The 26,781-nt window shown below is 41.0% G+C and overlaps 1 protein-coding gene across 2 annotated transcripts in view; it reads right to left on the reverse strand.

Annotated features, from left to right (window-relative positions):
- Window positions 1-21,804, reverse strand: part of B3GALNT2 (beta-1,3-N-acetylgalactosaminyltransferase 2) — a 29,115-nt gene extending 7,311 nt beyond the window's left edge. For both annotated transcript variants that reach the window (XM_086631581.1, XM_086631582.1), the window contains exons 1-8: window positions 21,702-21,804; window positions 11,413-11,560; window positions 9,993-10,093; window positions 8,698-8,891; window positions 7,255-7,350; window positions 2,817-2,927; window positions 2,097-2,175; window positions 625-808 (exon numbers count right to left, since the gene is read on the reverse strand). In XM_086631581.1, the coding sequence (XP_086487707.1) occupies window positions 625-808; window positions 2,097-2,175; window positions 2,817-2,927; window positions 7,255-7,350; window positions 8,698-8,891; window positions 9,993-10,093; window positions 11,413-11,560; window positions 21,702-21,804 (1,016 nt within the window). The remainder of the gene's footprint in view (window positions 1-624; window positions 809-2,096; window positions 2,176-2,816; window positions 2,928-7,254; window positions 7,351-8,697; window positions 8,892-9,992; window positions 10,094-11,412; window positions 11,561-21,701) is intronic.
- Window positions 21,805-26,781: the final 4,977 nt, after the last annotated feature.

The following is a 26,781-nucleotide window of genomic DNA, read 5'->3' on the forward strand; positions in this document are numbered from 1 at the left end:
CTTAGACATACAAAAAAATTATGGACATACTGGATGGAGAGTTCAGCAAAGGGCCACCAAGATGATTAAGGGACTGGAGCATGTGTCCTATGAGGAAAGGCTGAGAGAGCTGGGACTGTTCAGCCTGGAGAAGAGAAGTCTCAGGGAGAAGCTCATCAATGTATATAAATACCTGGAGGGAGTGCGTAAAGAGATGGACCCAGGCTCTTTTCAGTGGCACCCAGTGGCAGGACAAGAGTCAATGGCCGCAAAATGCAACACTAAGTATACAAGCTGGCCAAAAGCTATCCTTTAAAAGACTAAAGTTGCTAGTTTTCAGTCAGGAAGAAATTTAAAGAAATTACAAGGAGACACGATAATTTTCACACCTGGACTTTTAAAGCAGAAGCCTGTCTTGCCAGCTTATGCTTATTTGAGGCACCAAGGGTCAGCATTCAAGAAATACAGATCCTGTTATTTTATTCACTACATGCCCCTAAAATTGTGTGAGAGAAACACAACTTAATAAAATAAATCACATAACGTATGTATTTCATGGAACATGTCAGATAATGTAACATGCTGGATCATGTTGCACTACAAACAGCAACATTCCCAAGAGAAAATACTTTCTTTTCAACTTACCATCGGTAGAAGTTCAGCAGTTTGGCTGGAACATTTCTGTAAGTGTCAATAACATCTACAAAAACAATATCGTCATAGGTACTGCTTTCTTCCTTCAATAAAGCATCTTCTTTTTCAAGATTTTTTATGTGACTTGTAAACCTTTCTGGGCGAGTATGGAGGCTTTTTAAAAGAGCATCACCTTCTGAAAGAAACAGCACTCATCATTACACAAAGATTCATACCTACATACTATTTCACGTTTCTCTTGGATCATATACAACATACTGATAAAATGAACCTGAAGAAGTGTTCAACTCAATAAGGTTATGAAAATCCTACAATTAATTTAAAAACGTCTATGAAATGTTAAAAGTTGCAGAACAAGAAAGAAAACTATTTTTGCATAAGGTCTGATACCGAAAGTTTAAAGTAAAAAAGTATTCTCTTCCTTTTCCGTAATAAAAGGATTGAACTTTTTAAGGTTCTTAATATAAAGAGCTGTCTGGGACTTCACTATTACTATTATTTACCAGTAGAGTAAAAAGGCTACTGTTATATCAATTACTCCTAAGCTTATAGATATATCTAGCATAAAAAATAAACCCCAAAACAAACAAAAAATCCTATGCTAAATATAATCAAACTGGCATTCCTTTGACGTAGCATAGATGGTCCCTGCTGAACCACATCACATAACTGAGTGCAGGTTAAAGGTAAAAAAACATTGCAAGAATACTGAACTTCTTGGTAAGGAGATAGTTCGTGGTACTGAAGAACTTTTTGATGAGCAGGATGGAAGGGCTCTAGGACACCTCGGTTCAGGGTCCTACACAGATGACAAGACAAGGGGACTGCCCAATTATATCTGCCAGGTCTAGCTACAAAAACACAGGAACAATACTCTGAAAGCGACTGCTTATGTTGGCTATGATGGATCAATAAGAACTCATCAACTCTAGTGCTACTTGGGTGAGACTTTGGACATTGGAAGAAGCTCCTATAGAATCTTCAAATATTCTACTGAAATAGGTGTAAAACAGCAACAAAACAGCTGATAAAGCAGGCTATGTTAGGTAGTTGCTATCAGTAGTTACTATTAAACATCATGACACTACTAACAGTAGCAGGACCGGAAAAAAAAATGTGAAAATTATCAGGGAAAGGTTTCATTGCACAACATTTTTTAACTTAGGTTTGGGTAACAAAAAACAAGGACAGAGAAGAGAGTCTACATAAAAATGGTGTTTCTGTTAATAAAAAGATAAAAGGATGCAAGTCAATTGGAATGGCTGACGAAGGGCAAACAAAGAAATCACATCAGAACATTGCCATTAGGTATAGAAAACTAGAAAGAAATTAATTGTTTCTACTAAAAGAAAACTTAAGGTGATCAAGTTCATAGAGGTAGCACAAATTTTACCTCAGAATTGTAATTTAAAGTTCCTGTTTTATTGTAACATCAAATGCAGTGCTATGTTTTGCAGATTTACCTTGAATAGTGTAGATAAAACCACCTGCTACTCCCTCCACACCTTCCGTGAGTTCATGTGGCAGTGATCCTTCCCCTGCCTGCCAGAGACAGATTAATGGAATGAAATAAATTAGTTAATCTCTCATTACTGGTGTGTTTAAGGTGTGAAGCTTTCTGGTAACTGAGAATGAAATTAATTTAAAGCTCTTCTTGTTTAGGTACCTGCATAACGAAAGGCTAAGATTTTTAACTGTAAAGTTTTGTGGCATTTTTTGAAGTTTCACCTAAAACTAGCAGTACCACTGAAACTTTTAGAAAACTAGAAAACTGAGAGCAAAATGTAAAATTATTCTGGCTAAATTACAACAGCACAGCATGTTTAAATGCTTTGGCAGGAAAAGAGATACACTGCCAAAAAAACCCAAAAAACAGACTTAGTCCCATTGATTGGGATTTTAATACAGGATTTTTGACCCACATTTTGCCACCTCTGATATATTGATACTGCTTCACACCATGGGTGAACTTTACTCCCTTCAAAATAAAAGAAAATGCCACTTACTACCATCATTTTTCACATGCCCTTGTCCTTTTCCCAGGCAAACTTCCCCTCTGAGACAACAGGAGAAGCCCAACCAAATTAATGATTTACAGAGAAACACAGGAAAGCAAAATGCTAAACACCCAAGACTAGTAGGAAAAATAGAAACATGGTGAAAAGGCAAGTGACATGACTCACTGTAATGACTCTGAAAACACCCCCTCCATCATTCACCATCACTTTATGAAGGTTTCTTGAAACAAGGCCCTGAAGATCCTGGCTTTCCCACACAATAGTACCTTCAAAACTCTGGTAAGAGAGCAAAACACTGTCATGCAGGTATTCAAAGACTTCAACGGATGAAAATCAGTTTGTTGGTTTTTTTTTATTTTAAAATAGTCAACTTCACACAACATATAGCTTGAATGCACAACAGATGTTTTACACTTCAATAAAAACAAGTTACATAAAAGCAATACATCTGCAAAACTCAGTAACACGCAATCATACTTCAAGACTAATCCTGAATCTCTATATCGGGAACATTAAAGTTTTAACAGAAGTCTAATGTAAAAGGCTTTGGCTTTCTAACATTAAGATGGCACTCAAAGGTCACCTGAAGTGAATTTTTAAAAATCAACTACAAAATTCTGCATTACAAAGAGAATATGTTAAAACGGATTTGGAAACAAGTGCTGCTTTTTCGTTATCTGTCAAAAACAGAGATCAGAGACTCAATCCTGACATCAGCAAAACTCAAAAAAAAAAATAGAGCCACCTCTATCCGGCCAAAGCTGTCACAAGCTACTGTAGGAGAGTCACAGAACTCTGACCTCACATCTTAGCTGGTAGGGAAAGGAGGAGAAAGACAAGTGAACATCTTTAAAATTTTCAGGGTTTAACTGTTGATTTAAGTTACGTCACTCCATGGCTTTTTATATATACATATGCGTGTGCATGCAAATTCTTGCATTTAAAAGCATTTCATCTCAACTAAATCCACCAACAGTCCAACTATTACCCATTTTATGTACGACTTTCCTGAAGACTCCTGAGAACATGCAAAATGACAAGTGGTATGTTGTACAGGTAAGAGTACAGGTAGTATTATATTTTTAATTATTTTTTTTAAGCAATTTCACCCTTATGACAAGGTAATGTAGAGTAGTTGTAGGGTAGTTATACTCCTGACTGCTAGATAAGCACATTCTGCTTTGTTTCTCCCAATTTCACAGGAAAAGCACTAGTAGCTAGTGTGGACCTTGGAACAGAGAAACAACTTGTTTCAACTATTTGTAGATGCATCTCTTTTGCTGTAAAAGTCTGCTTACTTGTACTAAACTCTCAGCTCTTCCCCATTTTAGGTTCCTTGTACTCCAGAAACGCTTCAGTTACTGACACATCATTAAGTCTAGCTTAGAGTTCAGCTCAATTATTTGCTTTCCTCTAGAAGTAGGTCTTAACATCTGCAGCAGTCTCATTACTTAATGACAGCTGCATATTTCAGAAGTCTCCCATCTGTTATTTATAATGCCAGCTTTATAATCTAATAATGGAGCTAGTCAGTGTTTATTCAAGCCTGAGTTGCATGCTCAATACCTTCCACTTATTTGTTTAATTACCTGTCAGTTATCAAAACAAATGGACCACTACTAAGACTTTTTTTAGTGGCAGGACTGCTGAACACCCTGTACAGTAAAACCCACATGCTCAATTTCTCTATTTGCAGTAGCTGTCATCTCCCATTCCAATGTTTTTTGCTGTAGAGACTGGGCTCTATTCCCACTTCTGTGCCCTGTTTACAGACACAACCTTTGGTAAGTTGTTTAGTGAGCCTGAGAATCCTTTCACTTCTCAGCCACAAGAAACATTAAAATTCTCACCACTGACAATTACTGATACTGACTTCAAACGTATCAGGAGTCTTAATCATTTATTACCAGTGAACCTCAGTGCAAGGTGTCCTAAAGCTGAAAACTATCATTAGTTTCCAGATTGAGAGACTTGTAAGCAAATTTTCTAATGACTTTAGCCTTCAGCTATTCTTATTCTAAGCCACTTAATGAAAGCCGAGGCCTGAAAATGCTAAAAGCAAAACATTAGTGGCACACCTGAGACTGCATCATCTGGCTTTCCCCATTTAAATTCCAGCCTTGTTGCTGCCAGAGCGCAGTGGCATTTACAGTGAATACCGAACAGGTGTACTAACATAATGCAGCCCTGCCAAGCTCCTTTCCTAATGTTAAACAGTGCTGTGGTTTTTGTTCCTCCAACTACTCCCCATTAGTCACACAGAGTACGCACAGTACAGAGTCCCATTTTCACGCAAGAGGCCTGTGGCTTTTTGACAAAATAAGTGCATTGCTAAGACTTGGCTGTAAGAGCCCCTGTGTGAGTTTTGGTTATCTGCTAGTGGTTCTGCTCTTCTGTGCTTTCAGTCACTCCAAAGCTGAATGATGGATTCTGGCTTTGACAATCTGGCCTGCCAGATGCTCATTCTGATGCTGCATTTCCCTTTCTTTCCCCAAAATGAGCAGAAAGAGCAGCACTTCAGCTGGAAGATGAATGACGCTCTTCAGCAGTCTGTACAATCCATTACTTCTTGAAGGTGGAAAGGCAGAGAATAGATATTGTCTCAGAAACCATCTTGTGACAATTAGACAGTTCACTAAATTTACTGCTCTCAAACAAGTAGATAGGAGCACGTGGGTGTCCTATCTCCTCTGAATCATCTTGCATGGTTCAGCATCCTAACTATCACAGGAGACTGCACGCTGTGCACAAGCCCTATTAATCTACATTAGAAACATCATGTTATCCTGTAATCATTCAGCACATGACACGTATCAGATTATGGAAGCCCACACAAAGAAATATATGAATACTAATATCCCCTTTCTAAATGAAATATGTTCCATCTGCTTCTCAGGAAAAACGCAATCGTTTATAGCAAAATTACAACTGCCTAGAATTTTAGTACCTCAGAACAGAGTCTTACAGGGAAAAGGCCTGCATGTTTTACTATCAAATTACCAGCTAATCAATACTCTTTTTTAAAAAAGTAAAAAACCCTGAATCGTTTTGATATTAAATTAGCTTGTTAAAACAGAGGCACAAAACACTGCAAGGTCTGCTCATCCAGAAGGTCTTCTCCCAGCATAACAAACTTGCATAGTATTCAGTAAAAACTGTTCAAGATGATAAACCAATTAATAAGCTGCAGATTCCCCTTAAAAAGTGCAGGTTTCCAAACACATTCATTCTTATAGAGCCAAGGGAATAAATCAGGAACTAAACTGGCCCCAAATGTCCTCTCCTTCCCCTTCAGGCTTCTCTTGCTCCATTCTTTCATAAAACACTTAATTTCTTGCATAACAAAACAACCCAGACTCAAAGACAACTTACAGAAATAGCAGTAAAGGTCCAGTCATATAGGAGAATATTTAAATGGAGGGAAACGGCCAAAAACTGCAGCTGGCATATCTAGTGAAAGACCACTGGTTCATCAGGAACAACTCCTTGTACCTGGGAGGGTCTGCTGAACTAGAATTCTCATTCTGAGTCAACTCATATACAAAAAACCTTCACTGTAGCAATATCAGGTTATTTCCTACCTATATTCTGTTCCTGCTGTGTTTAATCACTTTCCTTCCTAAGCAGCCAGAAGTAGGTTCTGCATCCCGATACTAAAATGCTACTCTTGGACTGCACCCCCAATTTCAGAGGATTTAAAAAAAAAACAACAAAAACCAAAAGAACAAAACAAAACAAAACTTTAGACCCTGCCGTGTCAGCTTAGGAAATGGTATCTCAGGACAAACAAGAACGCTAACACTCATTACTGTCCAAAGAGCAGTCTTCTCTGAGATCTCTGAGGCACTCATTCTAAAAAAAAAAAAAAAAACCAAAAAAAAACCCCAAAAAACTTCTTTTGCTGTAGGATGTTGACACATTTTAAAAACCCAAATGTCAGTCTTCTGTGCGCCACATACTCCATCTAGTATATTACAGATCGAGCCTACTAAAGATGATCTTGAAGTTCTAATTCTTGTTTCCTTGCATGGTTCGATGAATGAGTAACTCCTCACTAGTGCTGCTAGAAGAGGAATAACCAAAATGCCAGTAGCCCTCAGTAAGAGCTTCTTGATAACATCTATTCAACTAATACTGTCATTGCAAATGTAACACACGATATCTTGCTGTTATGTCCAAGACATCAGAAGCAAAAATCTCTTTTCCAGCTGTTTCCTAGAGATTCATGCCATCCTCCCCTCTTTATCTTGTGTACTAATGTCTGAAAAAGCAGGAGGGAGAAAGAAGTGTCCCATTCTCTGACAAACTCTCTCACAGGACTGAAGCAGGTACAATTTTCACTCAAACTGAAAAGGTTTCTGAAATTGCTACTATTTGTCAATGTCATTTTTTAATCCATTTATGTTTTTCAGGCTTTTGCTTTATAACTACTGATGATAATGAGATGGTGAAAAAGAAATTCTGGATTTCACAGCATATTCCCTCAACTAACATTCTGGAGGTTTTCACTTGCTCTTTACTCCCTCAAGCAAAGGCCAGTTTTATCAGTCAGTCTCTCCAGCTGACTTAAAAGAACTGCAGGCAGTTCTGATACAGCACATACCTCTGGCAAAATGAACTGCTCTACTGGCTTGTACCACAATCTGTTCACTTGCACTCCACAGCTTGGTGGACTAAAGCGAGCACTGAAGAGAGCTTCCTGTGAACGACAGAAAATTTAAAAAAAAAAAAACAAAAAACAAAACAAAACCACAGGAAACACACATGTTAAAAGTGGTGTGAGATTATGCAAATCTTGATCATCTCTGTTAGTTACAATGGAAAGAAGTTTATTGATCGTATAAAACTTAGTGAAAGTTTTATTCTCACAACAGTCTCAGACTCCTCAGAATTCAAGTGTTGGATTGATATGACGGAAGCAAGCAGCAATGGAACAAGAGTGCAAGTTCAACTAGAATCCAACCAACAGAGCACATCATCTGGGGAAGAGCCTGACTCATCTCTCACTTTACAGACTTCCTGACTTGTGTTTAAATAGCTGACCACTGATAATTGCAGCAGAGGATGCTGACCCCTAAAACTTAATTGCTGCTATATTACACAGGCCACCAAATGGCTCTTAGGGAATAATAAAGGACATAAAGATGCTGCATTGACAGATTCCCAATCTTCTGAAAACAGTCTCCAAGCACTCCTATCATACTAATTTTTCTCCTTCCCTGTAAGTAAAAAGCTAGTGCAGATCAAGTTATTAGGCTCTCAATGTTTAGAATTCTACCATTTAGCAAACATAAATCTGATTACAGTATACTTTTTTTTTGCTAGTTCATCGTAAAAGCCATATGTCAGTATATTTTCTGTACTTAATTTTAATTAGCTTAAATTTAATTTTTTTTTCCACTGTAGCATAGCCAGAAGTCTTGAAATTGGCCTAACAAGTTATTAGTAGAGATAAATGCAATATATCAAGTGCAACAATCATGCTCAATGATTTTTTTCCTCCAAGTTAGCACTATGTTGTTCTATCAAATCCATAACATCTTGGGAGTGGGGGGAATTATCAATGAAGTTTCATTATTACCAGTAAATAATATCAGTTTCTAGAAATCTCAAAATGTCTTGTCAGAAGACAGACAAGAAAAAAATTACATCTCTCTGCTTGAAAGTACAAAATGTGTCTTTCTGCACGTGTTTTAAACACTATATTTTTTATTCCTTAATACCTATCAACACTTTACAACCTCAAATGCAATCAAAATTGTGTCTTGGAATACATGTAAGTGCTCTTTCAAAAGGACTTTAAATTAAGTCATAGCACTTTGTGAATTTCATCTTTTCCCTATCCGGGATATCTGTGTGTATATATATATATCCGTGAAATAAGAATTTACAATGCAACAGAAGAAAAATATAATTCACATGCTTGTCAGTTAAGTACTCCTCTTCTAAATCATCAACACAGCATGTTGCTTTCTCTAAGAACTTAATCCCAATAAAGAGACAGCATGCTTTAGTTGGCTTTCAAAAGATAACTACAATACTCTACCTCATGTTCTGCCTGGTACAGTTTCACAGTGATGTTCCTCTGGAATCCGACCCCATCAGCCTCATAAAACACCCCAAGACTGGTAATGACAATGGGGTAAAGTACACGAAAGTTCACACTAACAATTCTGTCTTCAGATAGCACAGAAGGTATGTCCTCAGGGAGACTAAATGCTTCAATTTCCTGATTCAAAACTGTATGAAAAAGGACAGAGGTAACGTGAAAAGACTTCATAGTTCTTGAACTAGATACACATACAGTGCATTGGATACACGCAAAGTATTGCGATTAATTAGCACGTCTCGCAAGCACACAAAGATAATCAAATACTGGAGGAGAAGAAAATACAACTGGCTGCAGACTGCAGCAAGGAGAAACTCAGAGCAATGCAGGAATCTGCAGGTTACCAGCAATTGCAAGTCAATGACTACTTATCCACAGGGAAAAGACTAGAAATACAAAAAATCCAGAGTGAAGATAAAATGCTATTTGACTGCATGAATATCTGTATATTAGCATATTAAAATAATTATTCATGTATCAAAATGGCATACACCTCCATTTAATTTGGCTGCCTGCTTTTTGGCATTATCACCTCCCTATGCCCTGAGGTACCATTTATTCTTGGGAGATGGGTTAAGCAGTGGATGTTGCCATTCAAAGAGAAAGTAACAGAAGTTAATTTTATGATGAATCATGGCTTAATCAATCCTTAGTTAACTTGCAATTAAAGAGAAAAAATTAAATAGAAAAAAAAAGGTGACAGGAAGAATTTACAATTTCAGTTAGGAATTTTTGTATAGCAGAATTTCATGTTTTACCCATGGCACATTTCTTAATTGTTCTCTCTCTAGAGTAGAATCTGAAAAACCTATCAGCCAGGTTTGCTTAGAATTCACTTTATCACCAGAGAAGTCCATCTGACACTTGAGACTCTGGCGCTTGGCTATTTTCTTCACATATGACACTAGACCAGGTCATTCTGGCTCTCTCCAACTTCATTTTACACAGGGATCGAGTAAAAATATAGGTTATATGGGAGAGACTGTCCCCTGGTGCAAGGAAAACACAAATCCATTAGAAGTCAATGGTCTCCCTTCACACTCCCAAAGATCTCTCCCTTTCACGCCTGCACATGGTACTTGCAGGAGGATCATGGAACTGTTAAGACAGCAAGTTCTAGGCAGCATTTATTTTCAAGACTGGCTGTCTCAGTTAAGCACCCTGAACTACTCTCAGAAAAGATGATTAGTTCTAGTTCAGGTCATAGAATTTTTAAAAGTCAATTTCTATACCTGGGTTACTGATGTTCAGTAGTTTGCAGGAGTAGGGGTCTTCTCTGTCCTCCACTGGCACAGCACAACCATGCGCACCTATTATAAACTTCACAAGGACACTAAAATAATTTGGTTTTATTAACACCAGTTCTCTTCCCTCCTCCCTCCATCTTCAATAAACTTATTTCATAACAATGGCTTGTCTTTCACAGGATTAAGATTTTGAACCCCTTAAAAATCGGCAGTGAGAGTCTGTCTGTAGAGCAACCATATGAATCCCCTCATAGGGGCTCAGTTCCAAACCCACATTTAGCATTTTAAATTTCATAATGAGGATGCAGGAAGACTGGCAACTTGGAATGGGATACGAGACAGTCAGCACACTAAATAGAAAAAGACCTACGGTAACACTGAGGGACCCTGAAGACCTGCTTTTCCCTGTCTGGCTTTGTTACTTAATTCAAGATTGTTTAAATATTCTGCATTCAAAAGGCAATGAAAAAAAATAATAAGAAGAAAAAATATACATAGCATCAAAGGAGGAACAACTCCAGAGACTATGTGTTACAATGAACTGTCTCAATTTTGGGTTGTAGCAAAACAACAGGTTGCTCTTTCCAGCCTCAATCATGGTTGTGACACAGTCAGGAGATGATAAGCAAGAGCAAGAGGATCCACTTTATCCTAGCCTTTCACCTAGCAGCTAAATATCCTCCTGGAACTCATCATATAAGTTATGAAAAGTCACATTTTTAGATGACCAAAGCAGCTATGCTTCACTCGAAACTGCATACTGACACCAAATTTGTGAAAGGTAGATAGCTTCTAGTGCAAGGCAGTAACCAAGACGTGAGGGCTATCAAGATGACAATGTTGCCAGCAAGGAACTGCAGCAGAACTTTCTCAGCAAGAACAGAGCTGTGTCTGTAGACTGTCAGGTCTATGCAAGCAACCTGCTGCAAACGGTGCAGCAGTTTGGTGCACCCGATTCAGTGGGAAATAAACCTGAACTTTAGAGTTGAGGTTGTTGCAAGAGTTTTTGCGGTCCTCTCATCAAACACGATTCTGCCTGCGTTCAAGAATCCTAGATTACTAAGCGTTTCAAGTTGCATACTGTACAAAGTATACATTGCAACACCAAAAAGGGAAAGCCTTATACATCACTAATGAACAGTAGCAACTAATTGCAAAAACAAACAGCAGTGAACAGTAAAACAATTACATTTTATTCCTTGTATAAAAAATAGTTACAGCCCAGAACAAGAAGTATTATTATATATCACTAAGCAGATTTAAAAAATTACAAGAGTACAAGATGCTCACAAATAAAGCAAAAAAAGGAATTTTTTTTTTTTAAAGAAAAAGATTAAATCAAGATATTTAAGCATTATAGTCTCCCCTCCCCAAAAGCCCCAGATTACAAAACACTTGAGATTACCGTTGGCTCAGTGCAGGATGTTGTTTCAGGTGCTTGAACCAAGTGTTCCTTATAACACTGCGCAGTTCATGATTGTGTCGAGCTGACAAAACACCTACAATAACATCATAATGTTTCAGCTTCCACTGAGGAAAGAAGGCCAGTGGACCTAGAAATATAAAGTGACATAGATTTATTATATGCGTGTATTACAACAAGTCTGAGTTGCAAGCAATAATTAAAACACATCTCAAAAGCAAGAGTACTGGGAACCTGAAAGACTAAAAACAAGAAGCAGAATTACTATTGCATTCCTGGTTCAGAATCAGGGAAACATTTTCAACATGCCAAAACTTTCACTAGTAATCTAGGAAAACTTCACTGTCATGAACTATGCAAGTCACTGCAGGTAAACAAAACTAAGCAACCGTGACTCACAAAGCAGGCAAGAACATAAGCCTTGGTTTTGATTGACAGCATCTTCCATTCTTTAAATATTTGCCTGCCTGTCTTATGAGCAAACTGCTCCCCTGAGAACATGCTCTTGCTGGGTTTCTCTTGCCTATCAGCCATCAGAAACCCTGTGGGCAAGACACAAGGTCCTACTGTTCCCTCTGCAAAACTCTTGAGACAGTCTGGGCCTTCTGCTTGCTCATGGATACCTCCTCCAGCATGACTTATCTTAAAGCCTGGAGGTTGTCATCACAGGTACCAGGCCTGCACTGTTAGAATTCACCATTATTCTACCTAGGGAAAAAAAAAAAAAAATTAAGGCCTGTCAGATTCAGAAATATGCTCATTTCGTCCCTTCCTTTTAAAACTGCTGGACCACCTTCCTGCCTCAGCATTTCAGTCTAGTATGTCAAGGCCTGTCATTTCTAACCTTTTGAAGTTGAACACCATTCTGCCTTCACACAGGGTATTACATCCCTACACAGGGGAATGCTCTGGCTTTATTCATAGCTGGATGTCACCATCAATACCTAATAATCCATGATTTAGCTTGTGCTGTCTTAATTTAGAGATCACGAAAGCTGGAATTGATTTCAAGCAAGATTATGATGAGACAGAGACCCAAGGAGCTCTGACGTAAAGCCTGCAAAGTCAGGCAAGTAGCTAAAGTGAATTTGTTTAGCTTAATTTATCAGACATTCAAGAGTTAAGAGAGTTTTATATTTAGCTTTAGCAAAGAATTGCTTTCCTCTCATCTCACTATTTTTTTTCCCAATAGGCTACAAATAAAGAAAACAAATGTAAATGTGAAGGCCCTCTAAACTACTGCCTACAGCACAGACAAGATTTTTTTTAAATCTAATTTTAAAGAGACGAAAAATATTACCAAGTCTGTATTGTGTACTCCCACTAGAAACAGCTGAATTATAATCCAGATTCTACCTTCTGTTCCAGCATCCCCTTTCTCCACTCTGAAACTGAGAAGATAGATGGGTCTTGTTACAACTGTTCACTAACCTAGGACCTCACAGCACCTGCCACAAGAACTGCTGTGCCAAATCCCAACAGACATTCATCTAGCCTTATATTCCACCTTCAGTGTGCAGCATGCAGTGGAGAGGCCTTGGCCTTATTCTGAGCTGAATTACCACCAAGAGATTTCAGTACTTTTTTTTTTTTTTTGCTTTAAGGGCTACTGATAATGGCTTGCACCTGACTGCCTAGTTCCAAAGCCAAATAAAGCACTGCTCTGTAATCGATTCATAGAATAGTACAAGACTAGGGTAAGTACAGAGTGATGTTTCCATGGGCAAACATTTCCCAGTCTATTTCTCGCTAAATATTTTAGTTCTAAGCGTGGAAACACTGATTTTCTAGAAAGTACTGACAACAGCTACAAGCTTATCAATAACTTAATCAATGAACATCCTCTTAATAGAGAAGTTTACATCAACTTATGCTCAGAATGACTTAAAAACCTGAGCAGGAAGCCACTAGTTCCATTCCTTGGTTTTTCACTGAAGTCAACTTCTACATCTCTTACAACAGCCATACATGAATTGGTGGCAAGGTTCAGGAGTATAATTTGTTTGCTGACAGAGCAACAAACCTACTGCGCTATATAACATCTGAAGAAACTTGTAAATCAAACACATTGCCCAATCCGAATACAATTTTAGTTTTCTTTCATGCTGGTAAATACCAGCTATCCAGAGGCTCTGTATGTCTTCAGAGGTCATTACTTAGTCAAGATCTGCCAGGTCTCCATGACAGCAGAGGTACATGAGACAGCCACATGTTTATAAGACTATAGCATAATAGAAAATTCCTCTGTAGTCTCATAATTCCTTCTCACATATCCTTTCCTTGTTCTTCTTCCATCCTTTGATTATTCTTTAAAACAGCTTCTGCTGCAAGCCTTCCAATATAAATCTCATAGGAGGACCAACATGTTTGTAGACTGCACACGAGGTATTGTTTACACAGATTTGATTTATAAGATATCACTTTTAATTAGAAGCAGAACCATTTCATGAAATCAAAATTAAAGAAAAATAAAACTAAGAGCAGAAGTCTACGGAGTCACTTGACTCAGAATAGCATAAGATGGCTTAAATCAATTTAAAAAAAAAACAAACTAAAAATAAGCTATTCAAATCAAATATACATACTTTTAATTAGTTTATATTTTAAAATGAATGAAGCTCTTCCTTATGAGCCATTCACGTGGGAATAACATTAATGTAACAGATGCTTCAGAATTAATACACTACTGCTTTCAGAACAGACAGCTCTTTCTTGTTTTAGGCCATCTTCAGGCTTAGTAAGGTAGCATTACAGTGGTCTGTCTTCAGAACATTGTCTTCTTTGTCTCAAGGGTTATGTCATTTTACTTTTAAAACCACTGAAAATGGAAAAAAAAAAAAAGACAGCTTACCTTCGCAAAAATGTAATGCATAAGCTCTTTGTTTGTTAGCAAATGTTTCTACTTCCTATGGAAAAGCAGGAATAACACTTGCTAAACTTTCAGGAAAAGAGATTTATATGTCCCTCTCTGAACTAGCACTACTAAAAAAAATGGGAGATAAAGTGAGAGGCACAGGGGAAAAAAAAAGACTAAGGCTATTATTCATTTATAAGGATAATTCAGATATGTGGATATATATACTCTGATGCAACATAATTTAAGAGAAAACATTGCTGACCTCCAAGTCAACAATAACAATTTATACAAGCAATCAATACTTGCCACTGGGGACCAAACTCATTTATTTTATATTCTATTTTTGTGCATTCTTAGGCCAAAATTTTAAGCACTGGTAATAGGCTTAAAAAATACATACTATATCGCTCTTACCTTAAACTGGTTCTGCAAGATAATTAAGCCTTTAAATTTTTCAATTACAAAGACAAAATAAAACCCTGTAAATATTGTGGTTTGTGAAGAGGGAGAGAGGTAAGAAAAAGAAAAAAGCTACATATCACATTCCACGATAAACCCTAAAAATGTTGCTAACCGAAGGTATGCAGGAGAGAAAGCCTTTCCAATTGAAAGGTCACACTATCACTAGTTGTCTTGCTTTTGAATTCTTACTGTCTTAAAGCTGCACCTTGGCTGCATCATGCAGCACAAGACTTCTCAGTGGAATATAAGTAGCCAAATGCGCAATGCCTACCCTACACTCTTTTAGCATCAGGAACAAAATTGCTTTCACTTCGCTGTTTTGCTCAAGGCTGTTAACCCACAGCAAAAGCTACAAAAACATGAAAGGAAGCAGCTCGCTCTCAGCTGCTGAAATCCACTTAATTCTGTACAGCAACTGTAAGGAGTACTTCTGTCAGCTCCAAGACTACTGAAGTCCGGTCTGCCAGAGTCTTGTGTCACACGGTTAATAAGAAGCTCCTACTGAAGCTTTCCTGGGCTGTGATATTTGTACGGACAGACTCCCATACAATTCTCTGATGTCTGACCATACATGTATTTCTATTAGTACAGTTTTTCATGTCAGTATGAGCTGCAGTAAGCTTTCACAGGATTCTCAGTCACCAATTTTCATGAAACGTGATAAAAACGCTGTTCTTTGAGACCTCCACCTGTCTGTCAAGCTTGACTGAGAACCACCAACAGATCAAAGTTAGGGAGAGACTCAGGAAAAGGTAAACAAGTGCATATATAGAGCAGGAAGCTGTGGTGCCCTTGGAAGACAAGGCTAGAGATGCCAAAGTGTGCCTCCTGCTGAGTTGGCCATGGAAAGAGGTCACTGCTGACAGTCAGTCTGCTAGCCCTAGTCAGATTTTAACCATCTCAGCAGCAGTCAACAGCTCTTGAAGTTTTCCAGAACCCCAAACTACAAAGATTAACATGCATCTCTTCTTCCTGTGAGACTGATTCTCAAGTAAAATGTCAAGTTAAGCTGTTAATTATATTTACTGTTATTATAAGGAGATGAGAAGACTGAAAGATCATTTAGCTTGATTTTGTCAACAAACAAGGTAGATATGATCTTGCTACACGTATCTCTACTGATGAGTCCCCTACCAACTACTCAATTTGCCAGTCATTTTCAGTAAAGTTTGACATAGTGTGCAGTCCCCAAAGTGATTAAGTCCCCGTGTTTCACGGAACTGGACTGGACAGAGAAAAGACTTGTTGTTAGTGCCTGCACTGAGAAACACAGTGGTGTAGGCTTACCTGCACTATCATGCACTAGAGAACCTCCACTGGAGACTGCTAGAATAAGTGAGCTCCAAGAATAAGGCTGGGCTTTGTATCTTCTGCTACCCATGTGGCTGCAGAAAAGAACTGAACTAAGTAGGCAAGACAGAAGTTATTTAGAATATTCTCAACTAATCTACTTCATAAGATAAGACTAAAAAGGAACAACACCCTCCAAAAAAACCTCCCATACATTCCAGGTTATGGCTGCCTATTCTTACAACTTTGCGACCACATTCCTGTTTTTTAATGCCTTTTTCTTCTGCGCTGCTTTGTGAAAGATCCAAACAAACACGAAGGAAGGAATTAACTGAATATAAAGAAGGTTTGTATTCACAGAATGCTGACACATGCAGAAAAAGAACAAACCAAAGAGCAAAGGCACCTCTTTCCCTCTCTGATCTTCTTCACTTAACGTAATCTGCTATAGCTTATCTGCATTACAGGTTTCTCTGCAAGCAGAGCTACATGACCCCCCTTTGCAGTACCTACTTTATATTAGAGCTAAAAATCACCAAGATGTGCACCGCTGATTTCTGCGGGAACACAGAATTCCTTGGGACAGACAAGCCTTTAGACAAGCTTTTAAGCAAGCTCTACAGATTCAAAGAGAAAAACCTCCGTAGGCAGAGTTGTGGTTGTTTGCGGTGTGGTTTTTTTTTTTTTTTAATCAATAGCATTCCCTTAAAGAAATAAGGCAGCAGGGTCCTTTTAAATTGCAAAGTGACAATAGTAATACTGGTGGGATGATGGTGCTCTAAACACCATTAATGGTACAGCACTTGCACACTTGTAGACAAGTCTGGGAACAACGGCCAAAGCATCAGAAGCATAGACACAAAAGGAATAAAGCAAATCCTTTTTGCAACATTGAAACTGATGCCCTCTTTTTTTTGGGGGGTGGAGGGGTGGGGAAAGACAGGCAGGGGGTTGGGAAGCGCAGCACCTTTTTCCTTTGAAAAGTAGTTACCATTCCCTGATGCCATGGGACAAAAACCTGCTCCCAGAGAAAGCTACGTGCTCCCTTCTGACTGTTCTACTCAGTGGGCAATTTAGAAGACAACTGGTGAAGAGCTTCCTTCAGCCACAAGCCTTGGTCTCCAACTCTGGCAGAACTGGTACTCTTGGCCCCCTACTCCAATGCCAAAACACAAAAATTCAACTCCAGTGCTGCTCATTAGTAGTTTGCAATGTCTCAGACATCAGTCTACAGAATAACAGCAAAAGCTAAAAAAATCCCAATTCAGTTGGAAAATGCTGCCAGCTTTATTGTGGATTCTTTGTCAATTATTTCCAGCCCATCAAAGGTGAGGGGATTGTTTTTGTTGGGGATGGCCCATCCTTGGAAAAGAATGTTATAGCAAGATCTCAGAGATGAAGGCTGGAGAACAACTGGCATTTTACGCAGAACTGCACAGCTACTGCCAATGCCAAACCTGGCCTGTTGATGGAAGGTTTAAATTGGAAGGTTTAAATTTCCAAAGCCAACAGCCCATTAGTCTTTACATGCCTACAACAGATGAAATAACTTTGTGACCAAGCATACTACTCCCTGACAGAAAGGCTTAACAGATTTCAGAGAACATCTTTTCTTAAGAAAGTATCACATTTTGGCAGAAATCCTCCTTACAGAGCACAGCATCACTCAAAACCTCAGAGGTTGTTTCTATATTTTGTTATTTCAGTATTGAAAAGCCAAAAGCAGGTTAACCTCTCCCTCCTTCTCTCTCTTCTCATGCCTGCAGGCTAGGTCATGAGAGGGACAGCCCTAATTCTGCAAGGCAGATCACTAAACATCAGTCTGTATACAGTTCCATTAGGCCAACGCCTGAAGAAGTACATGCTGAACCACAGGACAACAGATGGCACACAAGCAGTTTCTAGAAAATGGTGGGTTTTAATCTGTTGCATAATTATTCACTAGTAAAAAAGATCGACTCTAACAAAACCAAAAGGGCCGATTCTTAGCTGCCACACGCCCCTAGAGATGTAACAGGAATAATGTCTTAAAGGGCATCAGCATCAGCAAAGTAGCAGCACATTACATTGAATGTGTGGGACTTTCTCATTAGGCACTGTAACTGAAGCCCTACAGTGAGTAATTTCCTACTCAATAAGACTTGTGCCGTCAATTAAAACACACAATTAGCAATGAATCCACCTGGAGTGCTAAATGCAGGTCTGTCTGTTCTTTCTCAAGTTTCTGAGGTCATTTTATAATTAGCATTTAGCTAAGATTTTTACAGAAATCCACTAAAGCTTCCTACCCACGAACTTCCTTTGGAGAGCACTTGTTCGTAACCAGTTAGACGAGAACTTCAATTAAACCTAAAAGCACATTCTTGCACAAGCCTTGCTCAGAAATGTGAATTACAGTCCCATTAACCGATGAACAAAAAGAATGCAAGGAGCTACCAAAGTCAGGACACACTGAAACAAAGGCCAGTGCCTTTGGTCTCGAAACTGATCCTATTTTTTTTTTTTCCCCAGTTATTGAGTACTGCCTACAAGAAGTGTACTCTTATCTTCTGTGACACCAAGGTGAATGTGATCATGAACACAGAGAAAGTCAGAGTACTACACAGGGAGAGACACAACTAAGGGCCAAAGCATGCAGGCAGACTACAGGCATTTCATATGGAGTACTTAAGAAGAAGGTTTTATTAAAGCAGATACTTCCAATAGAGGAAGAGAAGCAATGAAGACTGAAACACTGCTTACATTTAAAATCATCTGACCTATAGACAACAAAAATGAACTTCTTTGCAGAAACAGAAAGCCTATTTTGTCAGTAGAAGTTAGAAGTACCTGATTTGCTCATCTTAAGAAAACAAAGCTTTAAAACAGATACCTTTGATCTCTATGGTTACATGATGGAGATGTACTTGAAGGAGGAGAAAGGCCCTTTTAACCGAAAGGCTTAAGAACAGAAGAGCATAAACCAGTTGCAAGTAAGTGTAGGCCAGAAATGAGAAAACATTTCTAATCAGGGCAACAAGGTTCTGGAACAGCCTCTTCCTAAGACTGATCGGAATCCATGCGAACAAAAAGCCACTTCAACCATCCATTAAACACATGTAGGTTGTCCGGCTGCTATTTTAAGACAGAGATCAAGAGCTGCTTATTAGAAAAACTAAGCAGAACTGATGGCCAGAGATATCCATTCCAGTCGTGTGTTAGTGAGTCAATGATGTCAAGGTAAATAACTAAAACAGGTTATCACTTTTTAACGAATTTCCATTTGTGTGCGTGTGCTCAATGACTATTGAAAGGTGAATTAAACTCCTCAAAAAAACAGAATTGCTGTTCGCTCTGCCTTTGACCTCCATCAGCAGCTAATTTTGCAACTGTTGAGGCACTACACAACTGTTGAGGCACACGGACACTACACAGAAATATCAAAGAACGTACAAATAATGCATTTTTATGTCACAGCTACTGTAAAACACTATCCCATGATCAGATTTAATTTTTATTCATACCACCAGTGATTCCAGGTAATAGGTAATAAAGAGCAGCTGAAGCAGTAAATAAGAAAAAAAAAATAATTACTCAATAATCAAATGAAACAAGACTGGCTTTATCAGGCAGCACCAGATCCTCCTAAACAGTTTCAGATTCAAGAAGCCTTTTAATAAATAGGAACATTTTTTACTCTTGTACACGAATTCATTAATGTTCCTAAAATACTCTGAATAACAACAAAAAAAAATATAACATAGAAGACAACAGAGATAAAAGAAGTCCCTTAGCTCATCCTTCTTTCCTCTGCCAAGACAGCCATACCTACGGCTTGTACATTTCACAGCACTTTGAAGGCTAAGAGGCAGACTCTTCCTTAAATGATCATACAAGGATCAGGCCTAGAAAGAGAGCACGTACAGTATTGAGCATTTTCCTACAGATGATGGAAGTCCTCTTTTTATGAGAGGCATCAGTTTTTCTCTCCTCGATGTGAATACGTTATTCAATAGTTACAACTAAGTAACCCTTGCACAAACAAAATGTACACTTACTCTTTCAGTATTAAAAAAGCAGGTTTGTTTTTTTTTTTTAATCCCAGCTATCCTAACATTATCCAATGCAACATAGTTTCACAATAACAAACACAAACTCCAATAGCTGTTTGAAACAGTGAACGCCTAAAGACCAAAGCTGCTTCACTCCCTTCCCCAACTGAGAAACTTCTGGATTTTCTTTAGAAGTGTTTGTTAGTGGAAAACACATTTCTGCAGGAAAGCTCATCATGGGATTTCACACTGCCACTTCCAACTCTAAATTAATGGACTGGAGTTACAAAAGCAGCACTGTGAAAGACGAGGAACAAAACCAACCAGACAATTCAAACGCTTCAGGCTAACAACTAGAACTGTCGTTCTTTTATAATTCAAGCGTGACCACCGCTCATTTGATATGCCATTGGCCAGAATACAGGCACAGAGACACCCGTGCAACTCCACCGCCTTCGGACTACACAAATGACTGACCTTGTGCCTTTCACACCTGCGTTATTAATTACCACCAGAAATCAGCAGGTCCTCATTTCCTCACAGTTGTGTACACTCTGCACAGGGAACAGGCACCGGTCGCAAAGCGTGGCCTCAGTAGTGAACAGGCTATCAGGTCACTAAACAGAGTTCTAAGCAGATCTCCGGTAAAAATTCACCATTGTTTCCTTATCATTTTTTTCAGATGTCCTGTAGAGTATTTCTTAATGTTCTCAAACAGCACCTATGGGTACCTGACAAAAGTTTCTGTTCCAACAGATGCCTGTTTCTACCAGGCATCCAGATTTGCAGCCTGAAGACTACAACTCAATTTTATGAGGAGCACAAGGTAAGCCCTTAGGGGTCTGATTTCACATGCGTTGGACCATACCCGATCCTACGAACAGCTTTCTGCAGCACAAGGGTTTTAAAGACTGCTAAGGCAAACACAGCACAGTGCAAAGAGCTATTCTTATAATCAATTATTCTTACAATCATATTCTTATTCTATAGATGGGAATGACGCAACACAGGTGAAATCGGCGGGAATTTCTTCCCCACGCACCTCAGTGGGAGCGGAAGGGCACCCGTGGTGCAGGAGGTGTTCAGAGGGGGCCGCTGCCCCACGGCAAGTTGTAAGGCACCCTCAAAGGACCACGTACCGCAGCCGGTACATCCAGTTTAAGTCGCGGAGCCAGCGCTGCCCTCCACAGCTCGGTGTAACGAGCCGTTACCTGCCGACGAACCCACGCAGGCACTCCGGGCGCTTCTCCCGGTCTCCATCCTCGCCCGGCAGCCGGCAGGCAGACCCGCCGGCAGAAGCGCTGCCCACAGCCACAGAAACGCCGGAGCCGCCGGCACCGCCGCGGCGTTGCGCAGCGCGGGGACGGCCACAGCCCCCCCCCCGACTCTCCCTCCCTCCCTCCCTCCCTGCCCCGCGGGCCGCTCCCCGGGTCCGCCGCCGAGCGGCTCCTCGCTTCCCGGCCCCGTGGACTGCCCCGGCCGCCCCGCGGCGTCCCCCTTCCCCCGGCACCACCAGCGCCCTGCCCCGCCAGCCCTCTCCTCGCCAGGCTCCCGGCAGTCGGGGAGCCCCGCCCGGCCGCCCGCGATGCCGGTGCCCCGGGCAGCCCCCCGCCGCTCGCCCTTGACCCTACCTGCCGGGTGCCTCCCGGGGCCGCCGGGGCAGCTGAGCAGCAGCCAGAGGTGCAGCGCGACCCCGACCGCACAGGGGCACAGCAGCACCAGCCAGTTTCGCATTGGCCGCCGCCGCAGCCGGCCTCTCCCAGCGGCGCCGGGGCGACGGGCCGACTCGGCCGCTAGCGGCTCCTCCCCGTGCCGGGGCCGCCGCCGCCGCTCCGCCGGGCCGGGCTGCGCTGCCCCGCGGCCGCCGGGAGCTGCAGTCCCGCCCCGGCCCCGGCGGGAAACGGCGGCGCGGGCGGCGGCGGCGGCTGCCTACAGCCCCCACAATGCCGCGGGGCGGCGCGGCGCGGCGCGGCCCCGGGAGGCTGAGGCGAGCGGGGCTGGAGCTGCTGCGCCCGGCGGGGGCTCCTCGATGGGGAGAGCCGAGCGGGTGTCCTTCCCCGCGGGGAAACGCCGAGGAAGCTCGGCTGTACCTCGCGTTTTACATGGCAGGGGAGCGTAGACGTCGGGCGAAGGGGAGAGCCGCCGCGGCAGCATGTTATCCTTACGGATTGCTGCCCTCTGGGGAGCCACTGGGCTCCTCCTGTGACCGCCCGGGCTGCCCTCGGGTCTCAGCCGCCGGCCTCGCCGCCCGCCGGGCTGGCCGTGCCCGCGGCTCCCGCTGCCGTGCCGAGGCGCGGGGCTGCGCCGGGGCACCGGCTGGGGCGAAGCCCTTCCCCGGTAAATCCGTATTTGTGCAACGCTGCGATTATCTGCCGAATGACCCTTTTAAAAAAGTCATCGCGCGGTAACAAAACAGCATTCCAGAAGAATCCTTTACTAATCCAATAGAGAGGAGCGAGTGCTTCGCTTTGGCAAAGAACTGCGACGGCGTTACAAGCTGTTTCTGGAGTATTTAGTTCCAGCAAGGAACGTGTTATTTGACTGAAATTCCAGGGGGGATTTTAGACAGTCAAAGTGTCTTTAGCCGCGACTGGGCCATGGCCAAGATTCGACAGTAGCATTCTTGTTCTTGCAGAAGTACTTTATGAGATGTTAACAGTCCAAGATCAGCTTCGCGTCTCACCTACAGCCGCCACTTTGAGAAGCTGGGTGGCTACAGACCGGCCCGCCGAGAGGGCAACCGTGCCGACTGAAGAGGTTTCAATAGGATTGGATGGAGGAGAGCGTAAGAGCACGAGAGAGCATGAGAAGTTATTTGTCTCTGGTCTCTCTGAACACAGATAACAAAAAGAAATGTTTCCTGGACTCCTGTAGGGTGAACTTACCTGGAAAAAAAATAAAATAAAAAAAAAAAAAGTGATGTGGATAAAGAAGCAGAGGCTTCTCAGAAGTTAACGTATAAACTAGAAATTTATGTGTAATAGCTGTAAGGCTTAAATGAACACTTGCTGATGCTATTCTAACAGAAGCACATAATCTAGTAAAAGAACCTGATATGTATGAAGTATAATTGAAAGAAAGGATTTAGTTTTTAGGAAAAGAAGACTAAAATCTGCTTTTGAAAATCCCCAAGCCATGAAAAGTGTTTGGAAAAAGCTTAAAGTCCTTTCAAACAGCTTAATTAAGATTCATTTTTCATCAACTGGAGTGAGACATTAGAAGGAAAACTGATGACTTTAACCTTTATATATGGGATTTAAACAGCAAAAGGAAAATGTTTTGGAAATACATCGACTTGTTTGTTTACATACTTAACACATATTTAATACTCAATTGAGTATGTACTTGTCAGCAATAGTGCTAGGAAAACTATTTACACAAAAACGCTATTGTTATTAATCACTACTTGCATTCGACTTGCCTTTCAGCAGGTTCAGCTGCAGAAATAAAACCGTCCAACTGCTAGTATTATTCTATATTTGCCTATATTCCTTGTAGCCAACATGTTAGGTTCTCTCCCCAAGCCTTACTCCAGGCCAGCTGAACTGGTGGGAATCTTACTTATAAACATGTCTACTAATGATTACTTCCTTGTAGACAAAAGGGAGGACCCAATGCCTTAATATCTTGCTTTCTATACAGTGGTATACTTACCATACTCAAGGATAAAGGAATGTATAGTGTACAAAACAGGAGATATCTGTTCCTGCTTTTATCTTCCACATTACAGAACTAGGGTATCCCTATCAAAAGGATAATATATATGCATTTTTTGTTAGTCAAGCAGGAAATGATTAAAAATACAGTTTAGTTACAGAGGACTGGACTTTCCAACTCCATTTTCTATCAGATTCTCTGTAAGATTTTTAAAGCTAAAGATGTAATCTAAGCTTCCCAACTTCATCATGTGTAGAAGATGCAAGCAGTGGTACTTCTCACGTTGTGTATAACATTGAAAGTGTGCACCTGTGTATAAATCGTGAGATGATCAGACCCGACCATTAACCTGGTTTTCAGAAGTTCCCATTAGCGAAGCAGTTTCAGTTTGCACACTTGAGGGCTTTTATGAGGACTAGTATTTTGGGGAAGCAAGCTGTTATCGCAGTGTCTAAACACAGATTCCAGACACTGACTTTTAGGCACACTTTTTGAAAAGTCTTGGCCTGTATAAAAATGAGATTTTTCCAGAGATTTTAGAATTATGAATATGTATACTATGAAAAGACAAATGGATCTGGAATGTAGCTTCTAGATTATGTCGAATTATTTTCCTAGAAGACAGCAAATTTTGGGTTGAGTTATGCCAATTCTAGGTATCAAATACACTGGTTTCATTCTGCACTTTGTGAGCAGATTTACTTTTCTGACGTTACAGAATGAGGTTGTGCCTCTGGCAGACAAAGTACAGTACAGGCACATGTTGGGCATAAAAGCTGGAGACAGAAGAGGCAGAAATTTTGTCCCCAGGCTGCTTGCAAACTTAAGGTGCTTCTTAAATTTGCATAATGTCTCTGGATAAGCATCTCCTGTCTGACATGGAGGAGACACGCGGGCCTCAATGGATATCAGAGCTGTAGTTCTGTGCCACAGCTAGCCAGACGGTAGCATTCAGGTTTTTAAGTTTGTGCACCTAATTATTGACCCAAGTGGGTGACTGGGATTTTTTTAGGACACTAGCAGCAGATGAGAGGAGCAAGAAGCAGGGCAGAGCTGCATGCACTTTTTTAGCAGAGTTCATCCACAGGGAGCTGTGTGTTTTATTGATTTGTGTGTGCTGCATCTGAAACCAGAGGAAGGACTGGTTGAGAGATTCTGTTTTGGGGATTTGGAGCTTAACTTTCTCCCCATCTTGCAGTAATACTGATATATTACATTCCACAAAATCTTTGTGCCTTCAGTTATTTAAAGAAAAAATATTAAAAGAGATTACAGATCAGGGTATGAAGGATTTTATTAGGGTTTAAAGGGTTGTAAATTTGCATCGCAAGAGTGTGTCTCTTTTTTTTTTCCAGTGTTCATAACCTAAACAGATTCATTGTCTGTATTGAGGCATTATCAATTCTTTCCTTATCTTCCTTAGCATCTTTATAAGAAATACATTTTATTTTCCCAAACAGAAGAAATGTCTCTCTGCCTCCCCTTTCGGCTCTCTGATCCAGATGAAGTGCAGATGCAGAGGAGTTCCCAGACTCCTTGGCTTGGGCTATTAATGCCGTCAGTGTTGCTGGGGTCTCCTGAGGACAGACAAAGGAATCCTGCGAAAACTGATCTCTGGAAAACAGGCTGTCTTGCTGACGGGCCCGCCAGCTCATATCATTAGCAGCAGCAAAGAAAAGCCGATGGTATGTGACCAGGCAGCTCTAAGGACCGTGATGGACAGGCATGAAGAGAGATGCTATTAGAAAGCTTTGGGCAGCACCGCAGCGTGCAGCTGGTGTGGCCCGAGGCCTGTGCTCATTTGTACACTGAATGGAGGCAAGAATCTAACAAGATTTTGCCCACGGCTATCTTCCTTAATGGTCTCCTAAGGGAGACGTACTAGTCACTTGAAAAAAATCCAGATACAGTATGACTACCAATTCTGCTCTACATTCTGCTTTATTAGGAGATTCAAAGAACTAAAAAGGTCAAGGAGGCAGTATTTCCTTTAGAGAAACCACGTTGATTTGACTCTTTCCATCATAGTGGTTAAATGCTTCAGGACATGGCTGCAACAGAACTCAATCTCGCAACCCCTTCATACCCATTGATCATAAAACAGCCTGTAGCTGGGATCTGTAAGAAGCTCCGAACATAGAGAACTATGGGGTGTCCTAAGTGGCACTGATTTTGGTTTTAAGGCTGCCCAGTGCTTCCCAGTTGAAAAATGGACTCTCTTGAAGCTATTTCACACTTCAGTTCTCTGGGCTGAGGGTTGCAGTGACAACAACCTGTTTCACACTGCAATGTTTGGTAAGTTCCAGCTAAAATAATTTAAGAATTTCTGAAAAGTTAGAATAGAATAGAATAGAATAGAATAGAATAGAATAGAATAGAATAGAATAGACTATTTCAGTTGGAAGAGACCTATAACAATCATCTAGTCCAACTGCCTGACCAATTCAGGGCTAACCAAAAGTTAAAGCATGCTATTAGGGGCATTGCACAAATGCCTCTTAAACACCAACAGGCTTGTGGCATCGACCACCTCTCCAGGAAGTCTGTTCCAGTGTTTGACCACCCTCTCGGTAAAGAAATGCTTCCTCATGTCCAGTCTAAAGCTCCCCTGGTGCAGCTTTGAACCATTCCCATGAAACCTATCACTGGATACCAGGGAGAAGGGATCAGCACCTCCCTCTCCACTTCTCCTCAGGAAGCTGTAGAGAGCAATGAGACCGCCCCTCAGCCTCCTTTTCTCCAACTAGACAAGCCCAAAGTCCTTAGCCACTCCTCACAGGACATGCCTTCCAGCCCTTTCACCAGATTTATTGCCCTCCTCTCAAGGACCATCACATCCTTCTTAAATTTAGGGCCCAGAACTGCACACAGTACTCAGGGTGAGGCTGCACCAACAGTGAATACACTGAGATAATCACGTCTTTTGACCAGCTGGTTAGGCCGCATTTGATGCACCCCAGGACACAGTTTGCCCTCTTGGCTGCCAGGGCACACTGCTGACTCACAGGCCACCAGCACCCCCACATCCCTTTCTGCAGGGCTGCTCTCCAGCCA

The sequence above is a fragment of the Tauraco erythrolophus genome, chromosome 2, assembly GCF_009769465.1.
Source record: "Tauraco erythrolophus isolate bTauEry1 chromosome 2, bTauEry1.pri, whole genome shotgun sequence".
Classification (NCBI taxonomy): Eukaryota; Metazoa; Chordata; class Aves; order Musophagiformes; family Musophagidae; genus Tauraco; species Tauraco erythrolophus.